The 26,726-nt window shown below is 30.7% G+C and overlaps 2 protein-coding genes across 3 annotated transcripts; one reads left to right on the top strand and one right to left on the bottom strand.

Annotated features, from left to right (window-relative positions):
• Positions 1-343: 343 nt before the first annotated feature.
• On the bottom strand, positions 344-9,410 carry LOC143067396 (guanidinobutyrase-like). The gene is made up of 8 exons (XM_076240631.1): positions 9,220-9,410; positions 7,866-7,991; positions 6,326-6,510; positions 5,792-5,889; positions 4,648-4,750; positions 3,533-3,677; positions 2,830-2,924; positions 344-1,083 (listed from the first exon to the last, which is right to left on the bottom strand). Exons 1-8 carry the CDS (start codon positions 9,386-9,388, stop codon positions 985-987), a joined length of 1,020 nt encoding a protein of 339 aa, XP_076096746.1. The 5' UTR covers positions 9,389-9,410; the 3' UTR covers positions 344-984.
• Positions 9,205-25,294, top strand: LOC143067395 (uncharacterized). Of its 2 annotated transcripts, none has more exons than XM_076240629.1 (11): positions 9,205-9,297; positions 12,965-13,664; positions 14,032-14,266; positions 14,871-14,959; positions 15,907-15,992; positions 16,619-16,702; positions 18,566-18,717; positions 19,250-19,336; positions 20,129-20,273; positions 20,618-20,712; positions 24,061-25,294. In XM_076240629.1, the coding sequence occupies exons 1-11, from the start codon at positions 9,256-9,258 to the stop codon at positions 24,284-24,286; spliced, it is 1,941 nt and encodes a 646-aa protein (XP_076096744.1). In that variant the 5' UTR covers positions 9,205-9,255; the 3' UTR covers positions 24,287-25,294. The 2 variants fall into 2 exon arrangements, with proteins under 2 accessions (XP_076096744.1, XP_076096745.1); XM_076240630.1 differs by lacking the exon at positions 9,205-9,297 and adding an exon at positions 9,376-9,459.
• The last annotated feature ends 1,432 nt before the right edge of the window (positions 25,295-26,726 follow it).

A 26,726-nucleotide genomic window follows, 5' to 3' on the forward strand; every position in this document is an offset into this window, starting at 1 on the left:
AATTTGGCACAGATTTTTTAGTGAAAGTTAAACAAAGATGAGAACCTTCTTTCATAGACCTGTCATACACTTCAGTAACAAATCAATTCCTCTCCGAATAATAAATATGTCTTGTCTTTTATATAATAATGGTAAAAATTATAAATACAATATATGTAAAAAAAAATCTATATAAATTACAACTAATTAAAAATATATAGGAACTATTATCATTATTGCATACATTTGTATATGGAATTGTACATCTTCATATAATATATACTTAATTTGATTCACTCTTTTTACTAATATTCTGAGACTGAATCTCCAAGATTACTTTAATTCACTGTTTACTTCTTTAAGAAATTGCATAGTATAAAATGATGTATATGTAAATAAATAAATATTCTCTGTTTTACTTTATATGAACACTTTATACTTTTTAGTTACAAAACTATAACTGATGTTTATATTACAAAACTGTTGCACAACTACATCTGGTTAACTAGACTAGAAAATGGCAGCTTGAATATATACTTAAAATACCCTGCTGTAACATATACAACCACTTGTTGCTTAAAACTGTATGAGATTGCAGTCACCATAACATTCATTTTGAGAAATGTTTAATGAAAAATAGAAAACACTTTGTGTTTTAAGACTATATGATAGTACATTGTACTACCTTACATCTTTGGTTTGATATCTAAAGAAACAGGAGATTTTGATTTCATCTTTTTATAAAGAATAAAATTTTCTGAATAAATCTTTTCAAATATGAACAATACAATAATATTTTTTTAAAAACCAAATAAATGCTTTTTTTCGGAATATAACAAGGCAATATCAAATGTAGCAATATGTGGGAAGTTGATGAGACATAATAAAGCGTACATCATATATTGTAAAGCATACTCAGGGGAAGCTACGGTTTATTACTCCTGATAAGAATGGCACAAAATTATCATAAATGGCCACTGTAATATCGGGTTACTTTCTACCTTTCTACTTATATATGACACCTGGAAGAACACATAACATTTCAAACAACATATTAGCTCCAACCAAAGCTGTCGTACCTGTTGTATCATAGGGAGGTGAAACCTATAATGAAAATAAAGAAACAAACTCAAATTCTATATTATATAATTATTAATTAAGCTATTCAACACATCAATTAACAGTCTCTGATATTTATACAATTTTGTAAGTTACTAATACAAATGAATTTGATTGATTGTTGCTGTTTAATGTCACTTTGAGAAATTGATGGATGAAGACAACAACTATAGAAGACTTACTTGAAATCAGGAAATATGTGACATCTTAACACCCCCTCCCCTTTTTTGCAATATTTTATGGCAAATACATGCAGGTTGTTGCCATGGACAAACCAAAAAGAAATCATTTCAACTACTGGATCACAGGCACTTGTCTCAGAATTTTTTTTCCTATATATACCTTATTATAACACAAGGTACTTAACTTGCATTTTTAGAAAAATGTCAGGTGGTGATGAAGTTCCGTTAAATACTGCTTTATAGGCTGTCAACCCCGCTAAAACTTGTAATATCGTAAATCTAAATTGATTTATCTTTACAATGGTGTATAACATGCCTACATTTATTGTCGGAATCATCCGTACCAATCCTACCAAAGTATGTCAATCGTAATAATTTTGCAAACCGCTGAAGAATTGGCAATACATGTCCATAGTAAATGATTTATTATAAAAATTTTTTTAAAAAAAACTGTTAGTTTTCGTATGAATAGAACTTATCATACAGTTAGTAAAATTGTATAATATACTGTGAAAAAAATCTAACAAGTGTTGCTTGTGGTATGTCTAATAAGTTACAAATTTTCCCATGATGTCAATGTCTTGCAGACTCTCTTCTGACTTTACGTATGAAATGAAACAAGATCAGATAACTCCGAGAATCAGTTAGACTTTCCCATAGAATTGACCAATCAGAAATCGAGATATACAAGGAGATGTGACGTGTTTATTGCCAATTTTTCAGCAGTTTGCAAAATAATAACGATTGACATACTTTGGTAGGATTGCTACGGATGATTTCGACAACAAATGTAGGCATGTTATACACCATTGTAAAGATAAATCAATTTAGATTTACGATATAACAAGTTTTAGCGGGGTTGACAGCCTATAAAGCGGCATATAACGGAACTTCGTCACCACCTGACATTTTTCTAAAATGCAAGTTAAGTACCTTGTGTTATAATAAGGTATATATAGGAAAAAAAATTCTGAGACAAGTGCCTGTGTACTGGATATCAAATCTATGGAAAATACTGACTACACACATATGCACATATATGACACAAACAGTAAGCATAATTTGTAAGAAAGCAAGAGTATATTGCTACCTAAAGCTCCTTATTTTTATGCATCCCTGGTTTTTAAAATTCTGGTTTGAGTATGCCTGTATGTGAAGGTGAACTCCAAAACACCAAATTTATTAAGTGATATTGTCTTTTTATTTAAATAAAGAGTCTCAGTCATTCAATATTATTTTATTTGGTTTTTAATTTCAATATGTCCATACTGCATTCAAAATCTTACAGAAATCTGTGATATACTGTGGATTCATTAATATTCGTTGGATACCAATTTTCCTGGATTTCGTGGGTACAGGGGAACCACAAATCTAATTGTCCATCGAATTATAGATTTTCTAAAGGATGTATGCAGAATTAGCCAAAACCCTGAAATTAAATATCCATGAAAATGCAAGTTTTTCTCAAACCACACAAAATTGGTATCCACGAAAATAAATGAATCCACAGTAGTCCTTTCTTAGTGTTATATAACCTTAACTTACTTACCTCCACTAAATCTCCTCCGATTACATTTAAACCTCTACAGCCTCTGAGAATCTCTAGTCCTTGTATGACAGTTAATCCACCTACTTCTGGGGTACCTAAAAAACAAAACCATACATTGTAAAATAACATGTACATGTACTACATTCTTAGTTTCTGTCATTTATTAATTTTCAACTATCAGGTGGCTTAAAAAAATTAAATTTTAAAACTATGTGCAAGCCTATAAGAATGTGTAGTGAAATAGATTTATAATGAATTATCTACAAAAATAAAGGGAATAGTCTACTGACAATAATTGATTTGGTACTGTTTATACACACTTTAAACACTTGCTGTTTCCTTTTGATAATTGTAAACTGTTTCTTTAAAATAATTTGACAAAGTTGGTTTAGGCCAAGGCAAGGCATGATGAATTGTAAGTGATATATAGGTGTGTTTAAACCAAGTTTTTATAGAAACATACTTATTGATATCTTACAATGTAGGTTTTTAGCATAACAAAAGAATAAATGTCTTTAAAAGTTTTTAAAAAGACACAGATAACATAGATCAATGATAGATTATGCACAGATAAATGGGTCAATGCCAAGTAGTAATTTATAAAATGGAGAGAGGTAAATATTGATTCATCATCTCAAAAAACATACAGGGGAAATGTAAATTTAAAAAGAGGATTACCAGCATATTTTACACTAATACTGACCTGTTCCTGGAGCATAACAGGGATCCAGTCCATCAATATCAAATGATATATAAACAGGCTTATCTCCCATCATTTGTCGTACCTCTTCCATCAGAGGTGTCAATGATTTATGCCAACATTCATGAGCCTGCACACACCGGAAACCCTGAAAACATAAACAAAAAATTGTTACCCAGTTGATTTAGTTGTTAATATTGTAAAAATATTCTAAAAAAAACATACAGGAACCATCTAATTGACTGCTATTTCCTATATGTATACACTAGACACATTTCATTGAAGCTGTTTTGGTTGTCAGTTGTCAAATGTGTTAGACATGTTAGATGATCAGCTGCAACAGTAATCTATGAGGTGTCTATAGGATTTATGAGGAAATTATCACAAAAATAAAACAGACTCTGAAGGGCATTAAATTGACCTTAAATTTGATGGTTAAATTCCAAAGGATAAATTGTAAAATTTTCAAAATATAAAGGGAGCTTACCAGTACTTTTACTAATAAAAAGAGTATACAGTTTCTTATCAGTATTTTGACAAATTTTAACAAGAATATATAGTTTGTAGTAAATTGATCAAAGTATACCCCAAGTGTGTTACATGTGAAAAACTGCCAGAATCTGAAGGTTAAGGTTCCATATTTCCGGACTGAATTATCAGTAAATGTTCAAAATAATTTTTTACCTTACAACAATTGTGTAATTTGTCAGGCAAATCGATCTATGGATACTCTAGCTAGTATGTGACGCATGAAAATTTGACTTAAATCTGATTTTTAAATGAAGACTCTTGGGAGGACAACGACCACAAATTTTTAAAATTTGAAAGCGATCAAGCTTTATTAATACTTTCATCAATCCCAACAACAGCATAAAGTTTTGAGCAAATTAAAAATATAACATGGTTACAAAATAGCAAAATGTCATAAGTATTTGCTTAAGGATTTAATAAAAGAAAAAAAGAAAGTAACCCATATGTCATTTACATTGGTCAAGGAACAGACAGACAGCACAATAAATTTATTTATTTAGTTTAATCTTGCTTATAACAACTTAGTGTGTTAATTCTTCAGAACTGAATTTCCGAAATAATGATGATGTAAAATAAACCTGCTTTACCTGTTGTTTAGCCCAATCATAATCAGAAGTACTATAACCACTCCCCCGTAATCCAATCTGAATCACTCTTTTACCATCTAAACATCCTTCTTCTATTGCACGCCTGTCAATCAAAATTAAAATTGTTGATATAACATAAAACTTAAACTCATGTGATCTCAGATTCAAAAAGTTTTTTCTTATTTAAATCAATAGCTCAATCGACCTTAAATAATAATTAGCCCTGTAATGGCAGAAAATATTTTGTTAACCCTCTTTTTAATGTTTAACTAAGAAGACCTAAACAGCATGTGTTGCTCACCTTGATTTATGTGCATCTTGCAAACATTATGCAGAATAAGGAATTGTGTTATGATTTCCATTGAGATAACTAGACAAAATGACTTAGATGTTAGCAACTATAGCATAGAATATAATTTGTGACTAAATCTGTTTTTGATTGATCTTGTACTACTGATTATTTTTTTCTGCTTAGTTTCTCTAAAATGTATATCGACTATAACGTTTTTCAAAAACACAAAAAGGGTTGGCAGTCATCATCCAAGGAATATACCTTATTCAAGGGCAGTAGCTCAAAAAGAAATGGCCTGACTATCATGGTTATGTTGACCAATTTGCTGATTATTTTCACTGTTCAGAATTTCTTGTTATCTTTTATAATGTTTGCCCAGAAAACAAAAAGCCCTTTCGTAGGAAGGAATAATCATTGGAAATATATTTTTGCAACAAGATACCCAAATGATAATTATGACCAAGTTCTTTTTAATTGGCCCAGTAGTTTCAAAAGTATAAGATTTTTGTAAAAGTTATAGTATGATGATGATGATAGAAAACAGGCCCCAAGTAATGAAAATAGCTCACTTGGCCCTGTCAACATATATGTGTTCCACCTAACAGAAGTTCAAATTGAAACTTTGTTATAAACAATGTCATAATATCTGTGACTGTTGAAACAAATATTCTATACTTTTTATTCCGTTAGGAACATTTACTGTAATATTTATTCCAGTGGAAATAATATTCCAGAATATTGTTTCTATTTGCAACTGATATTATGAAGGAACTTCTATTTCGTGACAGCCCTGTGTAGTAATATCTGTATGTAGAATTATTAGATAGTTGACCATTTTAAATTTGTAAATACCTGAAGGGAGTACCATGAGCGATCTTTTCCCCCAACATAAGATCATTTGTATCAGAGTGAGCATCGATGTGCACCATTCCAACTGGTCCATGTTTCTCCTGTCACAGTAAAAATTTTAAAAGAAATATAAATCTCCATTTTAACATCAATGGATGACAAAAATAACTTTGAATTTCATGCATAAAACCAATCTAATATTATATGGAAATTTTCCTTTTTATATTCTATCTTTATATATTTCACAGTAAAATTATTTTTCTAATATTTTATAATTCTATAGGTATCCTGGAATTTTATCATTAATTCTATACAGCATGATTCTTAGAGACTGTTTTACCCCCCCCCACCCCCAACCCCTTTTCCCCTTTCCCCAAAAAAAAAAAATCTTGTGATTTCAATAAATTAGTTATGACTTAATATAGTTTAAAATCAGAATTCAATAATATTTAAATAAACAGCTGTACCAAGCCTATGTCATGTTATACATGCATTAAAGTAGGATAAAAGAAATGTGTTATTTTAAACAGTACTTACCTTAATAGCCTGTAGAATAGGATAGGTCATTGTATGATCTCCACCAAGAGCTAAAGGGATACACCCTGTATTAATGATCTTCAAAAAATGTTTCTTAATATCTTCACATGCTTTGGGTAAATTGTATAAGTTTATGTTGACATCACCAACATCAGCAACTTGGAAAGAATCAAATGGTGATGCTCCTAAAACAGATAGGGAAAACAGTTTACAGAATCTACCCTTTTACTAGCTGTATTTCATCTTTCAGTTCTCCTAGTAGGCTGAACAGATCGAAACACCAACATTTACCTAATACTGGCCAAGTTTAAAATACAAAATAATCACCTTATTTATAATTTCCAGCAATTTTGAAAAAGAAAATAATTAAGTTAATTTCAGGTATAGCAATAACATACAGATTCCAATATACATTATTGAGGTCTTACAGATATATTAAACATTTTCCTGTCAGATACCTGCTTTTCTTGTTAACTCATTTGGTTTTTCAGAACAGTAACATCTTCATGGCATCACCTCATCAACATTGAAATACTCATGACAAATTAATGCAATATATTAACAAAATCTGTTAGATAATAAGCATTCTAACATGACGTCTTTCAAACACTTTGAGTACACACCCGTGCTAAAATATGAATATACTGTCAGGGCTGTTTCAATCGTACTCCAACGTCATATGTTTTTTTTATGAATGAGATATACGATGTCATAGAACGATGACGTAAGAATATAAGCATTTTACGAGAAAATACACGCTTGCCAAACCAAAAATCATCACAACAAGGAAATGTAAACAAATGATGCTAAAATGTGGCATAAACCATTTTTTTTTAAACATATAAGTCATTATAAATAAATTATTATTTAAATTTATCCCAATCTATATGAACACGCTATTGTGAATACTTTAAGTATGTCACTTATTTAGTTCTTTTTATGCCATTTTATCAGTGCGTTTATTTATGGGAACGGCAAATATTTGCCTCTGCATAGAGTGCTTCGATCCAAAAGAATTGTCATATTTGTCCTATTAGAATCGCTCAGGGTAAAGTATTTGTCATAAAGGGCCAACCCGTGGTAAAATCACAATATAGTCAAGCCCCCATGAATTATTTCTTAAGTAGTCAATTAGGGGGAAACAATTCAATATTTTAGGTATTAAATACATCCCAGAAAAGTTTTCAAAATCTAATTTTAGCATATATATTTTATTGAAAATTGGATGATTATTTCTCTTTGCAAGATAAACATAAAAATAACAAGATGTGGTATGATTAATTGCCAATGATACATTAATTTCCACCGACGATGGAAGTTTTTAAAAACATTGACTGGCTATTATACAGCCCTTGCAAGGTCGGTTCATTACCCAACAGAGTTGGAAAGACATATATGTGTAAGAAACATAAGGTCAGCATATGCCTACAACAATGAGCAAAACCTACTTTGTATAGAAAGCTACAACATTTCCCACCATGAAAGAAACTGATGTATTTTGTATGAGTGCTTGCATGCATGAGCCATATATACTTCTAACCTGTTGCATTGTTACATTTCCTTATTAAAGCAGATTCTGCTCTGATTTGTCTAGGTCCATATCTGGTGCCAGATCTATTGGAGGTCCCTATATCCAATGGTACTCCAACAAAACATGCATGTAGGCCTGTAAGGGCAAATAAAACATATGTAAAATTTAATTTGGAGTCCATTTTAAAAAAGATAAAAAAAATAGTTGTTTATTTTTGAGAAATGCTTGGTACAGTAGTTGTCGTTTATTTATGTAATTTATACGTGTTTCTCGTTTCTCATTTTTTTATATAGATTAGATATAGATTAGACCGTTGGTTTTCTTGTTTGAGTGGTTATACACTAGTAATTTTTGGGGCCCTTTATACATTGTTATAGCTTGTTGTTCGGTGTGAGCCAAGGCTCCTAGTTGAAGGCCATACCTTGACCTATAATGGTTTACTTTTATAAATTGTTATTTGGATGGAGAGTTGTCTCATTGGCACTCATACCACATCTTCCTATAACTATTGGCTCCATTGTTAAATTTATTTTTATTTTAATTAATTTAATGATCACTGATGATTTTATTTTAAAATGCTAATTAGATATTATGTCTAAATGTTAAAAAAAAATTAAACTTTCACAGTTACAAATTAAAATCTCCACCACTAAAGAGATATGACTATTAGAAATTCATTTTTTTATATTCAGAAATCATTTTCTAATACCAAAAAATCATGTTCTAATATTAAAGTAACTTTCTAATATTAGAAAATACATTTTTTTTTTATAGACAATAGACAATAAACAATATTTTATTCGCACAAACACATTTACATTAAATGGTTATGGCATACAAAATTAAGACAATTAACTGACAATAGTTAAATTGATTATAATTATATTAGAGTGACAGTGGTATTCACAGCGAAGAAGAAAAAGGCTATAAATATCAACAGTTAACACATTGTTAATGTTCATGAACAATTAAAAAAAAAGAACACACAAAAATTAGGTTGCATATTTAAAAAAGTTATACAGATGTTCTTAATAAAAGACAATCATTAATATACTTTATGGTGATTTTTATAATGACTGGTAGACTGCTATTTAAAAGTACAGTCAAATGATTTAGTGTTATAGAGGACTGCATATTAGAAAACTATTTTTAATATTAGAAAAAATTAGAAAATGATTTTTTAATATTAGAAAATGTTTTTTTTTAATATCAGAAAATGATCTTTTCGAAGGACGAACTGGCATTAGGTCAAACGTGAATCAGGGCGTTCGGACCAAGCCCTGTAAGTCCGAACATATATAAGGACGAACAGACCCGATTCGTCATCTTGTATGATTTACGCCTACGGGTCAACATTTTTTACCTTCTGCTGTTTCCTGTACTGGCAGTCGCATCATGGATGCAATCCCTCCTGCTCTTGCCATACTGTGACCGGAGAGAGGTTCGTTGAATTGATTTAAACGGTTGCATGTTGAAAATAAACGTGAATTTACTTTCAGAGCAGAAACCAATGACCTAATTTTTAACCCCATGTTAACTAATTCTCGCGATAATCTCGCGTTTTCATGGCTACAGCGTCAAAATGGCGCACAATGGACCCTCGGTAAGAAACAAAGATCCAAAACCTATAAAAACATCTACAATATATCTTTAACACACATCAGTTAACTTTGATTGCAAAAAAAGAAATTATATTTTAAATTCTCTGTAACAAATGTTTTTCTTTTTTGGTTTTTAAAGGTTCTTACAAGGGGAGAGGGTTTCAAATCCCTTCAACCTTTTGCAGGTGAATCACAGTGATTAAGTTTAAAGATTTTTAACGCGTATTACCAAAACAAGTAGTGTATCTGACCAGGCGCAGATCCAGAGGGGGGGTTCTGGGGGTAGTGTATTTAACATGCTAAGCACACTTTAATATGAGGAAGCCGCAACCTTAAATTGCAGCTTTAAACTAAAACTAAGATTATGTCCTTTATATTGATTGATTGCTGGTTGCTTAACATTCAGTGGCAAATATTTCATGCATGTTCAGGATGAATGTCCTAGGCATATTTTTTTGTTTAAAATTAAATATTAAGTTCAGAATGCAAATGTTTAGGGAAAAATTGTTGAACTTTGTTTTGCTTTGACGCGTTTTAAGGCTTGAAAGAAAGTTTTTAAAATAGCCTTCCTACATGTCATAATTATTTGAACTAGTATTTTTCTTTAAAAAAATATTCTGATTCACAAATTGATGGAAAAAAAAACTCTGTTTAAGCAGAGCACAAACAAAAATATTCTGAACCCAGATTTCCCCCATACCTTCTAGATTGTTTTGTTGATAATCTAAAGATGTTGCTATTTTCTAGGATGCTATTTAAGATTTAAGGGGAGAACTCTGCTCAGCAGTATAGAGTGGGGTGCTCATTTTCGCCGGGGACACAATTTCGCCGTTTAAGGATTTTGAGGTGTAAAAACTTCAAAGGATGGCTGAAATGGAAGAAATGTGCCCGTAAATTATATTTTTATAACAAATATAGTATTTTTTTAAACTGAGACAAAATTGCGGCTCCTACCGAAAATGACCTAAAAACGGATAACGATTTTCGGACAATTTCCTGAATAAAAAACACGATTTCAAAGAAGTATTTCTAAGTAAATATTTGACTGAATGCCCTAATTTTGAATTCTTTATACCTTTGAAATGTCTGCTATTCATCTATAATGCAATTGATTTGATAAAAATTGTTAAAAGCTGCGGTTATTTGGTTTTAAATAGATGTGTAAAAACGGCGAATATGTGTCCCCCATTGACAAAACATCCGGAAATTTCAAACACCCTTTTAGCTAACTTTTCAGATGATTTCCTTAAAACAAACCGGTTTTCAAGCTTAAGTATATTTTGCATTTGAAGCTATCTTCATATAGAAATATCAGTATACTTCAAATACATTTAGACCTGAACATAAACTGTAGAAAACATGGAAAGATGTGGCGAAAATGAGCACCCCACTCTATATGTTTTTTTCTGATCAGTTTCTGTTTGTGGGTTTCTACATCAATTTCATGTACAGACAGTCATAACAGTACTAATTCAGAGTCAGTTTTATGTAATTTCTTGCATTTTGTATTTTTAGCTTACACTACTTTTCAAGTTTTTATATGACAGCAAAATAAAATTGAGAATGGAAATGGGAGATACATGTACATGTGTATGTCAAAAAAATTTTTTTTAAGTAATGCTATCATTGTCGCTTTTGTTGTCCGAAGACACTTTTGGTTTCTGGACAATAACTTTAGTTTGGGGGTTTTCTCCAAAAATTTACATTGATTATTTCTCATTTTTATATTAATGCAACAAATACTGATAGGGCCGAAAATATTTGTGATTAACAATAAATGTAAACCATTTGTGAGAGAAAAAGAAGTAACTCCCACAGAAATCAAAGAAATACGCAAATAATTTCTTTTGAAAAATGAGTCAAAAGAGGCAGCTGATGTGTCACAATGCATAAAGTAATTGGTCAAAAGTTTTTGACATTTTTAACATGTTTAATTCTTATCTGTTGCCCCAAAAAAATGTGTAGAAGTATATGAATTTATTTTCTGATACAGACAGGAATTCCCTGAATTTATAGTCCTGACAAAATGTCAAGATTTATTTGTTTACAATTGTTTGAAAATTACATGTAGATTTCTTTTTTAAAGACTTTCATTTTACGGGTTTTAAATTTTTCATTGAATACCTTTGTTATATCACAAGCATGTTATTAACATCAATATCAGCTTATATCAAATTTATCAAACAGCTCTACCAAACACAAAACCTAAATTTTTCTAATCTATCCACATGACAATGCTCTGTGTTTGAATTTAATCACAGAATGATTAAAAAACAAATGTTCACGCAACATTTTCATCACCCATTTCTCAGAAACTATGAAATGTATATATAGAACAAGGATCCGGAAATTTTTTCACCTAATTTCGGTCATTTTCATATAACATAAAAGTTGGTGCCCCTTTTCAAAAACAGATTGTCAAAATCTCATTACTGCATGAGTATGCTCATACTCGTAGCATCAACGAACTTGTTTCACTGTTGCATCACGTTTACTTCATGATTTATCCTACCATTTTCCTAAAATCAATCAAAAGCAATTAAGGGAAGGCAACAGTTTTAGAATAAAATGATTTTAATGACTCAAAATCGTAATTTTCTCAGTCATCGCTTACGTTTCTTTCGATTCTGAAGTCGAAATTCAAACCGGATGTAATGCGACAATACTAAAACGAACAATTCCGGACTTATTTCCGGGATTAGTTTTGTTTACTAATTCACAGGAAAACATCGTTTTTTTAATATTTTACCTTTAATAGTGTAAGAATATTAATGAAAATAGTTGCACTTGCTTTATTTAGCAAGAAATCATTTTAAATTGACGATTTAGTGTCAAATCTGAGGAAGAGAATTTCAGGCATGCGTATCATAGTAAACAAAGCACGTGTGTTAGTAGTGAAAAAAATCTTTTTTCTACGTAAATTAAATCAAGTTTTAATTTAATTTTAAATCATTATTGACAATTGTCTTAGCTGAAAAGTAATTAAATAATGAAGACATTTGGTATAGAATTTTAATTTCTTTATAATATTAGTTCGGAGCTTGTGATTAATAGCCAGGTGTGTACTAAAAACACAGGTAAAGAGATTAGCGATCATTAGCCAATAGCTCCCCGAGGCATTAATATAGTTATTAGGAGGGCCCTCAGGATTATAACACTGTACTGGAGTGGCAGTTTAATTACATAAAATCGATAACAAAACAAAAATATGTTTAAAATGGCGATTTGAAACTCAATCTCAACGAAATGACCGAAATTATTTCTGTTGAAAAATAAAATTTGACCTAAATCCCAATAAATGATTTAGGACTTTTGAGTTTCCGAATCGGTCATGTCTGGCATATATGACCGTTTCCGGACCCTTGATATAGAATGACTATAATCAAGGATTTGTATAGTCTTACTATACAAATCCTTGCTATAATATAGTATTTATTTTGCAGAAACTCTATTTATTATTTATGTACATTGTATCTGCTTTAAATAAATATTGTCAATATTTTTCAGGTTCTTGTAACCTCAAGTTCTGAAGAAATAAAGAAAAAGAAAGGAGGATTTAAATTGCTTAGAAAACCAAGAGCACCAAAATTACCACCCATTCCTTTTCCCCCTTCCCCAGATCCAGCTGAGAGACCATTTTATGAAAATTATGATTTTGAAAATGAAGAATATGAGACTTATAGTTCCTTTCAACAATCTCCACCTCCTAGTGCTGTACCAAGTTTGATATCACCCCCACCCTCTGAATCAAATCCAAGACGAGGAATTAGTCAGCGAACTTTACATTTATATGGTTCTCCATTGAGTCATGTGAGTTACATTGCCAGAGAGGATAGAAAATATGTTTTAGACCCACTGTATAGAGATAGGACAAGCTTGGGAACTTATGTAGATGGGAAGTCTCTAGTCAAGCCTTTCAAACCAAGAGGTCCAGATGGATTGCCAGCAAGACCCCCAAAACGATACAATGAAGTTCCATTTATACCCCCTGGAGATCCTCAGGATGAATTTCACTACTACCAGCCTCCAGCATTTACTCTTGAATCTTTTGTTGGAGAATGTGCAGATGTAATGAAAATGCCTCTACCCAAGGTCAGAGAGGCTATAATTTCAAAGCATAATTATAAAAAGTTGACAAATTTATTGGCACGCAAGCATATTATACAAAGCAATGAAGACATGCATGTGAAAGAATTTACCCCTGAAGGTAAGTTGTCACTTATATTGTACATGTTTTTGTAAATGAGCCCAACCCACTCCTAATTGAAACTATAACATTGATGTTACTTTTAATCAATCTTGATGTAAAAAATTATGGAGATGTGGTATGAATGAGACAACTATCCACCAAAGTTAAATGACTAAGGTATGTTACATTTTGCTACATGTAGCTACATGTAGCTACATGTATATTACTCTTTACGTCCAATAAGCAGGACCATATCTTAAACTGTATGCTATAGAATGCAATAAAATTCATCTGTGACCCATAGACATAATGGAAACAAATGCATGTACAGATGTAGCCTTGATAATAAAAGAAAATAAGTACACTTATATTATTATTTTTTCAGATCAAAATATACCACCTACAGAACCAAGAATTCCACAGAGACAGCTTCTGGTAGAAATGGCTGCCATGATTAAACAACATGTCAGGGATTTGATGGGTACAGAGGTAAAATCTGTGATACGACCATTAAAGAAGTACAGTCCTCAGTATAATGATGCCAATATTCCTCATACTGAGATTATTTTGTACGAGGACGAAGAGACAGATTTGACCAGAAGTTCATTTCAACAAAGACAGTAAGCTTTAAATTTTATGAAGTAATAGGGCATTGTGTTGATACACAACATTCATATTTTGATCAGGAAGAGTAGCATTCACCAGTGCTTGTCTGTTCAACTGTTGAAAAGATGCTTTACCTTCAATTTCCTTCTTCATTGCAACTGTCCTTTGTCTAATATGCTTTGCAACTTTTATATAGTCGCAATATTTACTTGTATTAACAGTAGTAAGTAATCAGCCAATCATTTTGATATTGAAATTAAAAATGTGTAAAAAAAAGATGTGGGGTACATGTATATATGTCAATGAGACAGCAACATTACAACACAAAAAAAGAGAAAAGAAAAGACATCTTGAAATCAATATTTAGTCTTAAACAATATGCAGGATTCTTTAATTTACAATAGTTCAACGTTCTTAATCTAGAAAATATTGTAACTTTAACAAGAATACTTTGCATTCATTTATATTCATGAGAACTGACATCTAAATTCAGAAAAAATGCAGTTTCGGATTTTTTTGGTATATAATTGAATTTCAGGAATTTTACATTCTGTATACATAGTAACATGCCTTTAAGAAATTTATATTTCCAAAGAGATAATTATACTTTAATTGTAGGGAAACTGAGGTACCAAGTGCAGATACTATGTTCCATTCTGCAAGGTCAAGATACTTCCAAGGATCTGGGAGGAGCCAATCACCTTTCAGTATGTTAAATTTCTATTCTAACAGCTTTGCCTTAATATAAGGACTTAGTAAATGTGGAATATTTACTAGTTATATTTACTAGTTTGAATGAATTTTGAGTCAAAAGATTTATGTGGAAGAAATTTACCAACCAATTGTTCAATTCATTGAAATCATGACATTTTCAACTATAGATTGTTTGATTTCCTAATTTTAAACTTTTTAGAATGGCTACATTTACACGTATATGTCATAATTAAAATATTGTGAAATAATTTGTGTCCTTTTTCTCTTTTTACACAAAAGGACAGGTTGGAATATACTAGGGCCCAACATACATGGCCCAATTCTAAACAGAAATTCACAATGAATAAAGTTTATGAAAAATTCATAGTCACAGTCAACTTTGAATAGATTTTTTTTTATCCACAAATAGACTGTGAAAATGGTGAATGCAAAAACCAGCTAGATAATATGCTTGAACGACATCTCTTATGTTAACATGTCAGTGGAACACTTTGTACATGCAAGTCCTCATTTCCCATTCATAAATGTGTGTCATATTTACAATCTTCATCTTATATTGTAATATTGTACAATCAAGTTATTTTGCTTTTTACCATAAAAATCTATCAGAAAAAATTAGTTAATTTGTACATATATAATATGATCAAAATACATATTTACATATTGTGAGTTTCAATAAATTGAATACTTATACTGCTCCCTCCCCCCCCCCCCCCACCAAAAAAAAAAAGAAGTCAGAAATGAGGTACAAATGTAGCAAAGAACAATGAAACACCATGGTATTTTTTTAAAAGAAAGAATAAGGTAAAAAAAAAAAAACAGTATGGACCGATATAAATCAATTAGCTATAGGCACCTTCAAAGTATGAAATTTTTATTTATTTAAAATGTTAATACATTACAAAGGGAAGATGTTTAATGTATTAACTTTATTTTTCAGCTGCACCAGGAGATGGTGTCATATCTCCCTCAGAGCTTGCTATACTGGATTGTCTTATTAATGGTGGAAAAATTCTTAGTTTGAAGGTATTTACTTAGTGAAATAGAGAAAATGAATTTCAAAATGATCTTTTTTTAATTTTAAACCTGCCAACATTTGAAAATTTATTATGAGTAAACTGTGGTCTGTTCTATGTTGTTGTCTCTTTGACACATTCCCCATTTCCATTCTCAATTTTATATACATGTATAACAAGAATATATTGTAAATATATTACTTTTATGAAAACTTGAATAAGGGTTCCACTTATTTTTTTTTACAATTAATACTTGCATTTAATCATTTACAGAAGGTGGAATTAAGCATGTAGAGAAAGGACAGTAAACACTGTGATCAAAACATGTTTGAAGAAAATTACATTGATTTTTTTTCAAATCAACAAGAAATTTCAATTTACTTTACAAAACTTGACACTTTTTACATTGAAGCAGTTCATTACAAAATATTAAGAATAAAACACGTAAAATCTAGACTACAAAAGAAAATAGACAAGTTCTAATCAATATTTAAAGGTTCCAAGAAGTCCTTTTGACCAATAAACTCTTTACAATACATCCATAATTCATAGGATTTTTAGAAATATGCGTTTAATGTTGCATAATACTTTTTATTTTAGTTGAAGTTAATAAGGAATGATACTTTTTCTTTGTAGGCTCACTTTATAGGACAAGTACCTGACCTTTCACCTTTGATGAGGACTGTCACTTATATAAATTTATCTTTCAACGATTTCTCAGTAAGTATAGTCAAAATATAACTTCATATCTGTACTAGCCTGTGGAATGTAATAAGGCAATATATTTCACAAGCAAAACATAGCTTGTCACACTGAATTTAGATTTAGACCTTGTTGTGTTGAGTCTGTTGAACAGTCAACAATATTTGAAATTTGAAAAAGAATGACGAAGAATTATAACATGTATAAGTAGTTACAAAGGGTTAAACGTGGTATACTATTATGAAAATCCTTTTTCTAAAGTTTATTATAATAACAATTTTTCCTTTCTGATTCTGATTTAAACACTCTTTCTTTAAATATATGATGTTATTGATGTTCTTGTGAACACTAATGGATGGAAGTGTTATATTTCATCAGTGTTGCTAGAACTATAATTGAAAAACTAACAACATTGGAATCTCAGTTTATAATGTCTATGACATAATTTTCATAGATTTTTTTCGTCATCTGCTTTCCATTTATTATCACATTGAGTTTAGAATCAACATAACAGTTGTTATTGTCTGATCAAAAATACATTTCGATTGCGTGGTTGTACTATGCACACAATTTTCTAATTCTAACTTTTTTGTCCAATTAGAAAAATAAATAAACCATATTTTGGTTTTATTTTGCACCATGAGACTTTAGAATATTTATGTAGACATAAGAAAAATAGATGCTCTATTTAAACCATATAAATTATATTTGTTTGCTCTCCACTCTAAAATATACCAAAATTCTCTGCAAGCCTCACAACAAAAATTTTGAAAATGGTATCTGTAGTGGAAACTTAATGAAAATTCAGATATTTATTTTTGGGAGAATTTCTGTTTCAACTATTTCAATTATCTTTACAATTCATAACCAGAATCAGATAGGATATTTTACTTTGTGTCTACTGTTTGTATATGAAAGTTTAGTCATTGTTTTCATATTACCTTTGTGACTCATTTATCTATTTGTCTTGAAGTATAGAACATGATTAAGGATGTACTTAGGTGAGGTTTTGGAATTTGTGTCAAATTTTCGGACTCCTTGGTGTTTTTCCATACAATACAATGTAAAATATTTTGCCCCATAACACCCATTTATTTTTTCATATAAGACTTAATAGCTCATGAAAGGTCATTTACCAAAATTTTAGAAGATTCTTAATTTTCTTTCTTTTCACTTTTGTTTTGAGACCTAATAATACCAATGCAAATATAAGGTAAAAGTCCGAGTCAGCCTTTTCCCGCCATATTTTAAATCTCAAATATCTCGAAATGGAGGTCCATGACCTATCAATATTTTTAGCTTATTTTTATCCTTAATTGATGCTCTACCAGCTTATAGTATTAATTTTAACTTCTTAATTTCTTAATTTTCACCCAACCTCACCTAAGTACATCCTTAAGCTTTATCTGCTACTGAAACTTTTTTTTGAAAAGATGGCTATCATCTTATGAATTTTAGTGTATTTCCAACTTTCTGAATACAAGGTAATTATTTTGTGCTTTCTAACAAGAAAAATGGAGATCTATAATTGCCATATAAAACAAACAACTTCAGTTCAAAATTCGATGTAATTATATTTGCCTAGATTACCTCATTTTGCTTTATATTTATACCATCCTTTTGTTTACACAATAAATTTCATTTTAAATGTTTCGGAGAAAGAAACTGATTTCAAATAAAATATGACATTGGCACTACCTAAATTTTTGATCTGTCAATGTATTCTATCAGTATGATATGTTCACGTTAGATGTGTATTCAATTATCATATTTAAAGAACTTGGAATGTCCTGTTAAGAATCTGTTACTGTTCCATTCCTGGAAAAAACCTATATTTATGGTACTGTTCTACAACAATACATATTTCCTTTTGTTTTACAGCTATTTCCAAGAGAGATCTTAGGAATCCGACAGTTAGAGGTGCTGAAACTAAGGAACAATCCCCTGAGAGAACTTCCACCTGATATTAACAGCTTACAGAACCTTAGGGTACTGGTTGTATCCTTCTGTTTGTTATCATCTCTTCCATTGGGGTAGGAATACAAAATAAATATATACATTTCAACACTTTATTTTTTCAGTACACCTACAATTATTTAGATTATGTCTGATAATTTTGAACCTCTTAATTTGACTTTTTTTGAGTGAGATACATGTTTTGCTGATATCCTTTATGATATATAGTAGTTCATATTGTCAATTTTATTTGAAAATGCAATCTTTATTATAAACTTGTCCTGTTGAAAACAGTTAGTAGTTTCAAATTCTAACATTATAAAGATGATTTTCGACTCCAGGCTGTTCTATAAAACATACATGGAACCTAGGGAAGGCACTTTAAAAACTTTTGTTAGGTTTCAAGTACAAATGTAAAGATGAAAATGTAAGAGAAATTCTAAATAAGCCTTCATAGGTGTTTACCCAATTTTGAAAGTGATCTCCTTGGTACCATGTATGTTTATAAGGAACATCTCTGACCTGATTAAAAACTTGACAATATTATTTTGTATTCAGTGAAGTGAAAATTAATTTATAGTATTTTTTAATTTTATTCTTATTTTGCAGATTATTCTCCTTGCCAAAATTAGAACATCTTGACATATCTTACAACAAGGTGACATTTATTCCTATTGAAATAAAATACCTTACTAGGTGAGTTGTATGTAGACAATTGAATTTTTATAATATTTATAGATAAAATAATTGAAAAGATTATCAATTAAACTTTACAGTTATGTGTACTATCTGCTTAAGAATTTATATATAAAAAAGAGTATGTGGTATGTTTGCCAATTAGACAACTCTCCAAAAGAGACAAATGACACAGAAATAAGAAGCTATATGTCACTGTGCGGCCTTCATCAATGAGCAAAGCCCATACCGCATAGTCAGCTAGAAAAGACCCCAAAATCGCAAATGTGAAACAATTCAAACATGAAAACTAACTGCCTAATTAATTGAATGCTTGTTTCCTCCATATATTTAAGTACTTCTAGAAAAGCACTAGACAGTAATAATAACAAGCTGTGGTATGATTGCTAATGAGATACCATCAGAAACCAAATGGTAGCAACTATTGTGGATTTGTTTATTTTCATGGGTACCAAGTTTTTGTGGTTTGAGGAAAACTTGCATATTCATGAATATTTAATTTGTGGTTTTGACATAGTTTGCATACATTCCTTTAGAAAATTTGTAATTCGCTGAACATATGAATTCATTGTTCTCTTGTACAAACGAAATCCACAAAATTAGCAACCAACAAATATTGATGAATTCACAGTATAGGTCACTGTACAGCATTTAACAATGAGCAATACTCATACCTCATAGCAGACATTACAAAATGTAAAATAATACAGATGAGAAAACCCACTGCCTGATTTATGACTTATGTACAAAGAACAATAAAAAAAAATATATTGCTAATTTTTTGTTTTAAAGGTGTTTACGAGAACTGAATTTAGAGGGAAATCAGTTACCAGCCATGCCTAGTGGTGCATTAGGATTAGAGTTGGATTATCTCAATGTCAAGAATAACTTTATGCATCCTTTATTCTGGAAGGAAAATACACAAAATCAACCACAGGTATTGTAAACATGGATTGTGCATTTGTTTTTCCTATCCAACCCTACAATGTGAAATTTCATTTGCAGTCAGATTAAAGCAGCTTGATATATTTACTAGAGGGAATCTGTTTGCTTAAAAACAGCAATACTTCTCTAGCATAAGATGGCAAGACCAGCAATGTTCAATATCTTAACTTATCACCAACTGGTACTACTGAAAAAATATGAAAAGAATGTACAAAAGTAAAAAACTTAATTCCTAGACAAAGGATTTTGATTTACAAACAATAATCTTCAAAAGTATTTATATATCTTAACAACTACCTCATCAAGTGTAATAAATTAACTTGATTTTCTCTTCAGAGACTGATTGACATGGCAGCGTTAATGATGTTTAACTCAGATCTACATATGCATCCAGAACACTACCCAGAATCTGTCAACAATGTACTAGCTAGGTAAGGAATTGTGGTACAGACATTTGATAAGTAGCCAAGATACAAAATGAACTAAACCTCCCATCCATAACAATTCTGAAATATCAAGACCAGAAACCAGGGGTCTGGAAACAGTTATATTTATTAGTTAAGACTGATTCAGATTTCAAATGAATGAAATAAAATTGTGAATTTGGATCAAGTTAAATCTGGAGATAAAGAGATAGGACTATTAAATTTCATTTTCAAAACCTTTTTGTCAGTTATTGCTGATTTGTTGATAAGGGCCATTCCAGAAAAAAATGCAGTGTTCTCCCCAGGCCCTTAAAGGACCACGGGCCCGCGATGTATAATTTTCTACCGTGGTGGTATCGGTCTTGCCGCGATGTATAATTTTTCACCGTGGTGCTAAAATTACGGTAAAAAAAATCATATAACGGTAAACCTTTCCGTGGGGTATAACATTTCAGATGAAAATTGACCAGTTCAAACCAGTTCAATCCAGTTCTGACAAGAAGATTGTTTACACCACGTGATCGATTTACCTTTTGAGGTTAACCTTGATGATTGGATTTAATCGATGTACATGATTTTTGTGTTTTAATTAATTAAGAGATCATAACTTAATGATCACAGACTTATGAGACTTTTGAGGGACAAGCAGACATTTGTTAATAAACTCTATTACTCCAGCCTTTGGTCATAAATGATTTGCGTATTTTTAAAATTTGAGTTACTTCCCCTGATTTAGCTTATTACAACAATGTGCTCCTAAAATATTATCCATCATTTGAAATAGAAATAAAGTACAAATTGAATGCAAAATTATATAAGGATGTTACCTCAAGGATAAAAACTTTCTTTGAATATACCAACAAAAATATATTGCAAATTATTTTTGACAATCACACTTTTATTAAAGCACAAACATATTATATTAAATAGGTAGTATATCCATTTATACATCTACTGACTGAGCTAGGGCTGTATGTTGTTGAAAACATCCATTTCATATATATAGCTGAAGAGTATTAAAGAAGTTTAATGATTAACTTTTACAAAATAAATTTACAATGATTGGAACTCAGCTAGACATGACAACCTGTCACAAGTGTCCACATAGATAATATAAGTATACTTTTCATGTCCATCATGAAGTAATACAATAATGATTTTAATAATAATTTTATTGATGTCTAAAAGAATCATGTCTAAAGCTATGGAAAATAATATTTAATTTACTAACGGTTCTACATTAAAATTTAATCTTGTTTAACGTTAATTGTTATGGTGTAATCTAACAAAAATGGGGAATGTGTAGTGTAACTATACAAGTATAAGGACAAAATTGGCTTGATCAAAGTATAAAAAGTGACTAGTTAGAGACTAAAAGTGCTTTCTGTTATTTATTCTTAAAAGATATTAAAGTATACAAACTGTTTGATTTACTTTTTTTTACCAGTATTTTTTTTTACCCAAAGTCATACAGTAAACAAAACAAAAGACAAAAAGGTAATGGCACAAAAACTAACAAGAAGAAAAAATAAGCAATGCAACGCGACACGACATATTGTACAAATCATTTCGACACGCGTTACCCTGGTGCTATCCCAAAATCCTGGGGAGAACACTGAAAATGTATTGGGGGGTTGAAAGGCACATTGTATTAATAATACATTGGTGATGGGTTTTAGAGCAACTTTTCACACTATAATGCACTATAATTTTCAATTACAATTGTCTGGGTGGCGGGTGCTGACAAAAACTGCCTTCCAACCCTCCCATACATTTTTTTCTGGAATAGCCCTATCAATATTTAGATTCTTTCCCTTTAAGAAAACCTCCATACTGTATTGTTTGATAAACCTCGAGCTCAGGGCCATGCAATGCTCTTAGGGATATCAGGCTAATACAATCTAAAATATGTTGATTACTGCAATTTTGATTAACAGAAGGAACCTGTATCTTATATTCAGACTCATTAATATTTTATAGTCAACTTGAAATTCCAGTTTTTATAAGCCTGTCTAAGACGGGATGTATTATGGTATACGATTGTCCGTCCGTCCGTTGTCCATACTTCGGACAATTACTAATAAACCGCTTCCACCAACTTTCATGAAACTTTGTTGAATTGTTTATATTTACTGACGTAAGCTCCCTTTCATTTTTATAAATTTCAGATTTTTCGTTTCCATGTTATGAATTTTTGTGCTTAAAAAGGGGGGATTTTCCAGTTCATGAACAATAACTTAAAAATGCTTCCATCAACTTTAATGAAACTTTGGTGAATTGTTTATATCTATTGATGTATGCTCCCTGGCAATTTTGATAAATTTCAGATTTTTAGTTTCCCTGTTATGAATTTTTGTGCTTAAAAAAGGGGGGATTTTCCAGTTTTCAGACAATCACTCATAAACACTTTCATAAAATTTTATGAAACTTTGGTGAATTGTTTATATCTGTTGACTCTACCTTTCAATTTTTATAGATTTCAGATTTTACGTTTTTCTGACAGTTATAAATTTTTATACTTGAAAAAGGGGATTTTTCAAGTTTTTGGACAATAACTCAAAAACACGTTCACCAACTTTTATATAACTTTGGTGAATTGTTTATATCTATTGATGTAAGATCCCTTTTGATTTGTATAAATTTCAGATTTTACATTTTTGGTGTGATGCAGTCTTATTCTTTAAAAAAGTGAGGCTTTTTTTCCAGTTTTTCGGATAATAAATCAAAAATGTTTTCAGCAGTTTAAGAACCCTTTTTTTTTTATATAATTTCTGATTTGATGTTATACAGTTGTGGAATTTTTCTTCTTTAAAAAAATGTCGGAAATTTATTCGTTGAGTAATCATTTAAAGCATAAAAACAAGCATAAAGGGCAATGGTTGTATCATGCGCTTATATCACAGCTCTTTATTATTTCTTCTTTTAAAAATGAAAGTAGTATAACAAATTCTTTAGGAACTGCAAGTTTTAGTCATACTCAAAACTGCTGTTTGCCACAATTTTTCATTGAAAAGCAGGTGCAAAATTTCATGCGGTTCAGACCGTAAAAGTGATTTCTCAGGTTTATTTGTGTTGTGACTACTGGTATGTCTTTTTACAGTTTGAAAATATAACTGACTCTGAAGTCCTAATAAATAAACCAAACTCATGTCTAAATATTTCCAGATCCTTGTCTGAGACCCAACATTTATTATGAATAGCTTTATAGTGTTATGTTACATATACTATGTTGCTAAGAGAAGTTTAAGATTTATCTTGTTACTGCTGGAATATTGACAAACTGATCATTTTGCATATAAAATTTTGTTAAGGTGTCATTACTATCCTTAAAAATATTTATTTATTTATTTTTAGTCGATCTGTTTGTGATTGCTGTCAAAGTGCTTTGTATGGACCAGGACTTAGAATAATTCGACCAGTCAGCAAGCTACATGGAATTAAGAACCTACCATTTATATTTAGGGCTTGCTCCCCTAGTTGTTTACAAAGTTTTAAAAGCAGTAAAGAAACATTATCAGAAGTTTTGTATGGTGTGAAAGATCGGGAATATGAAGATGAAGAACATCGTGAGCACATGTGAGGACTCAGCATAAAATTTATATTTTATAATCATGGTCCATGTAACGAAATATAAAGTTTCCAGCTGGTCAAATTAATTTGTTCATAGTAATATATTTTATATCCATATAAAATTGAAACTCAGATGACAAAAATGGGTAGTTGTTTTTTAAGCTTCAAAGATCGGGCCTGTATTGGCAAAAAACAAAATTTGGTAGTATATAAGAGGCATTAGATGGAGGGTATACATTTTTTGAAAATACAACTATTAGTGAGTACTCTTGCAATTTACTGGTAACTTAAATTAAGTGAAGAAAACCTGAGAGTCCATGCAAAATCATTGTACTCAAATGAGCAACTGACAAATACTCAATTACATAACAGAAGATCTATACCAGTGGCCAGTGTTTCCTTATTAGTATGCTTTAAATAATATATTTTGACCTTAAATTTTTCATTTATAAATTATGTAACTATAGTGAGAGTCAGGGTGGAACTCCCTCCTCCATGATAAACTCAAATGGTTTTAGCTTTCCTGAATATGCTCATTTTGGTTTAAGATACTCCTTAATGATATATTTTGGCTATTCAAACTTTTGGCCTGTGGTGTGTCTGATGGAGGTTTTTCCGCAGACAAAGATTTTGCTAACTAAAAAAAAGTAACATTCTAGTATGGAAATGATGAAGTGATGTTTAAAGGTAGATATCCTTTATTGAACAAGACACTCTGTACCAGAGACTTTTTGAATAGTATGTTTGTATGTATGAATGCAAGAGTGTATGGCTATATGAATGTATGAGTATATGTATGTATGTATGTATGTATGTTTTCAGTTGATAGAATATGAATAAGTGTATGTTTTTAAGTATAATTTATTTGTTTTAGTGCTGTTCAAAGGAAAACTGTGATATATTTACATGTTAAAGTATGAATATTGTAATTGTTACATTTGTATTTTTGCATTCCCTGCATTGTGATATTAATTTTGTAAAAATATGAAAATGTTAAAAAATAAACATATGAAGACTTTTCCAGACCATTTATTACAATAAAATAGGAGATTTTGGTTATACTTCCAAACACTCCCCTCTAAAAAACAAAACAAACAAAAAACACAACAGACAACAGTCTAATTTCCAATCAAATCATATCTCTTTATAAGACTTTGGGGGATACTTCCATTGTTTACAATTATACCACAGCTACTGAACTTATGTAATATAGTCAGTGGTTGGATAAAATGATTTTATTATGTAATTACAAAGTCAAGAATGTTTCTAAAGTTCAAATGTTCGAATGTTCACAAACTGTCTTTAAAGTTGAATTGTTCGAATGTTCAATATATTAAGTGTATGAGTTCCAGCCTACCCACAAGGGGAGGGGGACCTTGGCTGAATCTCCTGTCGGAATCTTTGTGAGGGAATCTCTTGTACCAATCTGTCTGCTGTTCGATCCAAACTGGATCTTATATAGTTCGGCTTTCAACAATAGCCATAAATGTCAACAGTTTATAGAGTAGTCTAGCTATTAAATAATACATGTACTAGGTTGGTCAGTGGACATTGTCATTTACTGGCTGCAGGGTATATGTCTATAATATTCATGCACATTGTTATTAAGTGTCTAAAGATAAATGTAGTTTTTTAAGTTATGCCATGATATTTGAATACACCTTGATATTTATAGATATTAAACACATTGTGTTACACTTACATAGCGCCCTCACTTTAAACTTAAACTGAAAATTAAAAGTTCTTCATTCACATTTTTTTATGCAAAGTGTAGTCACATTGCCAATTTACTGGCCATTTACTTTTTAGCTCACCTGGCCTGAGGGGCCAAGTGAGCTTTTCTCATCACTTAGGGTCCGTCGTCGTTGTTAACTTTTACAATAATATTCTCCTCTGAAACTACTGGACCAAATTTAACCAAACTTGGCCACACTCATCATTGGGGTATCTAGTTTAAAAAATGTGTCCGGTGACCCGGCCAACTAACCAAGATGGCTGCCATGGCTAAAAATAGTACATATGGGTGAAACCAAAGCAATTAGAGCAAATATGTCAGGGGTAAAATTGTTCATTAGGTCATTATGTATCTGGACTGAAATTTTCAGATGAATCGGACAACCAGTTGTTAGGTTGCTGCCCCTGAATATGTAATTTCAAGACAATTTTGCCGTTTTTGGTTATTAGCTTGAATATTATTATCGATCTATAGAGATAAACTGTAAACAGCAATAATGTTCAGCAAAGTAAGATCTACAAAAAAGTCAACGTGACCAAAATGGTTAGTTGACACCTGAAGGAGTTATTGCCCTTTATAGTCAATTTTTAACATTTTTTCGTAAATTTTTGTAAGCTTTTACCTAAATCTGCTCTATAAACTACTAAGATGAATTTAGCAAAGTTTTACACAATCGTCATTAGGATATCTAGTAAAAAAATTTTGTCAGATGACC

Source organism: Mytilus galloprovincialis, chromosome 3, assembly GCF_965363235.1.
Source record: "Mytilus galloprovincialis chromosome 3, xbMytGall1.hap1.1, whole genome shotgun sequence".
Taxonomy (NCBI): domain Eukaryota; kingdom Metazoa; phylum Mollusca; class Bivalvia; order Mytilida; family Mytilidae; genus Mytilus; species Mytilus galloprovincialis.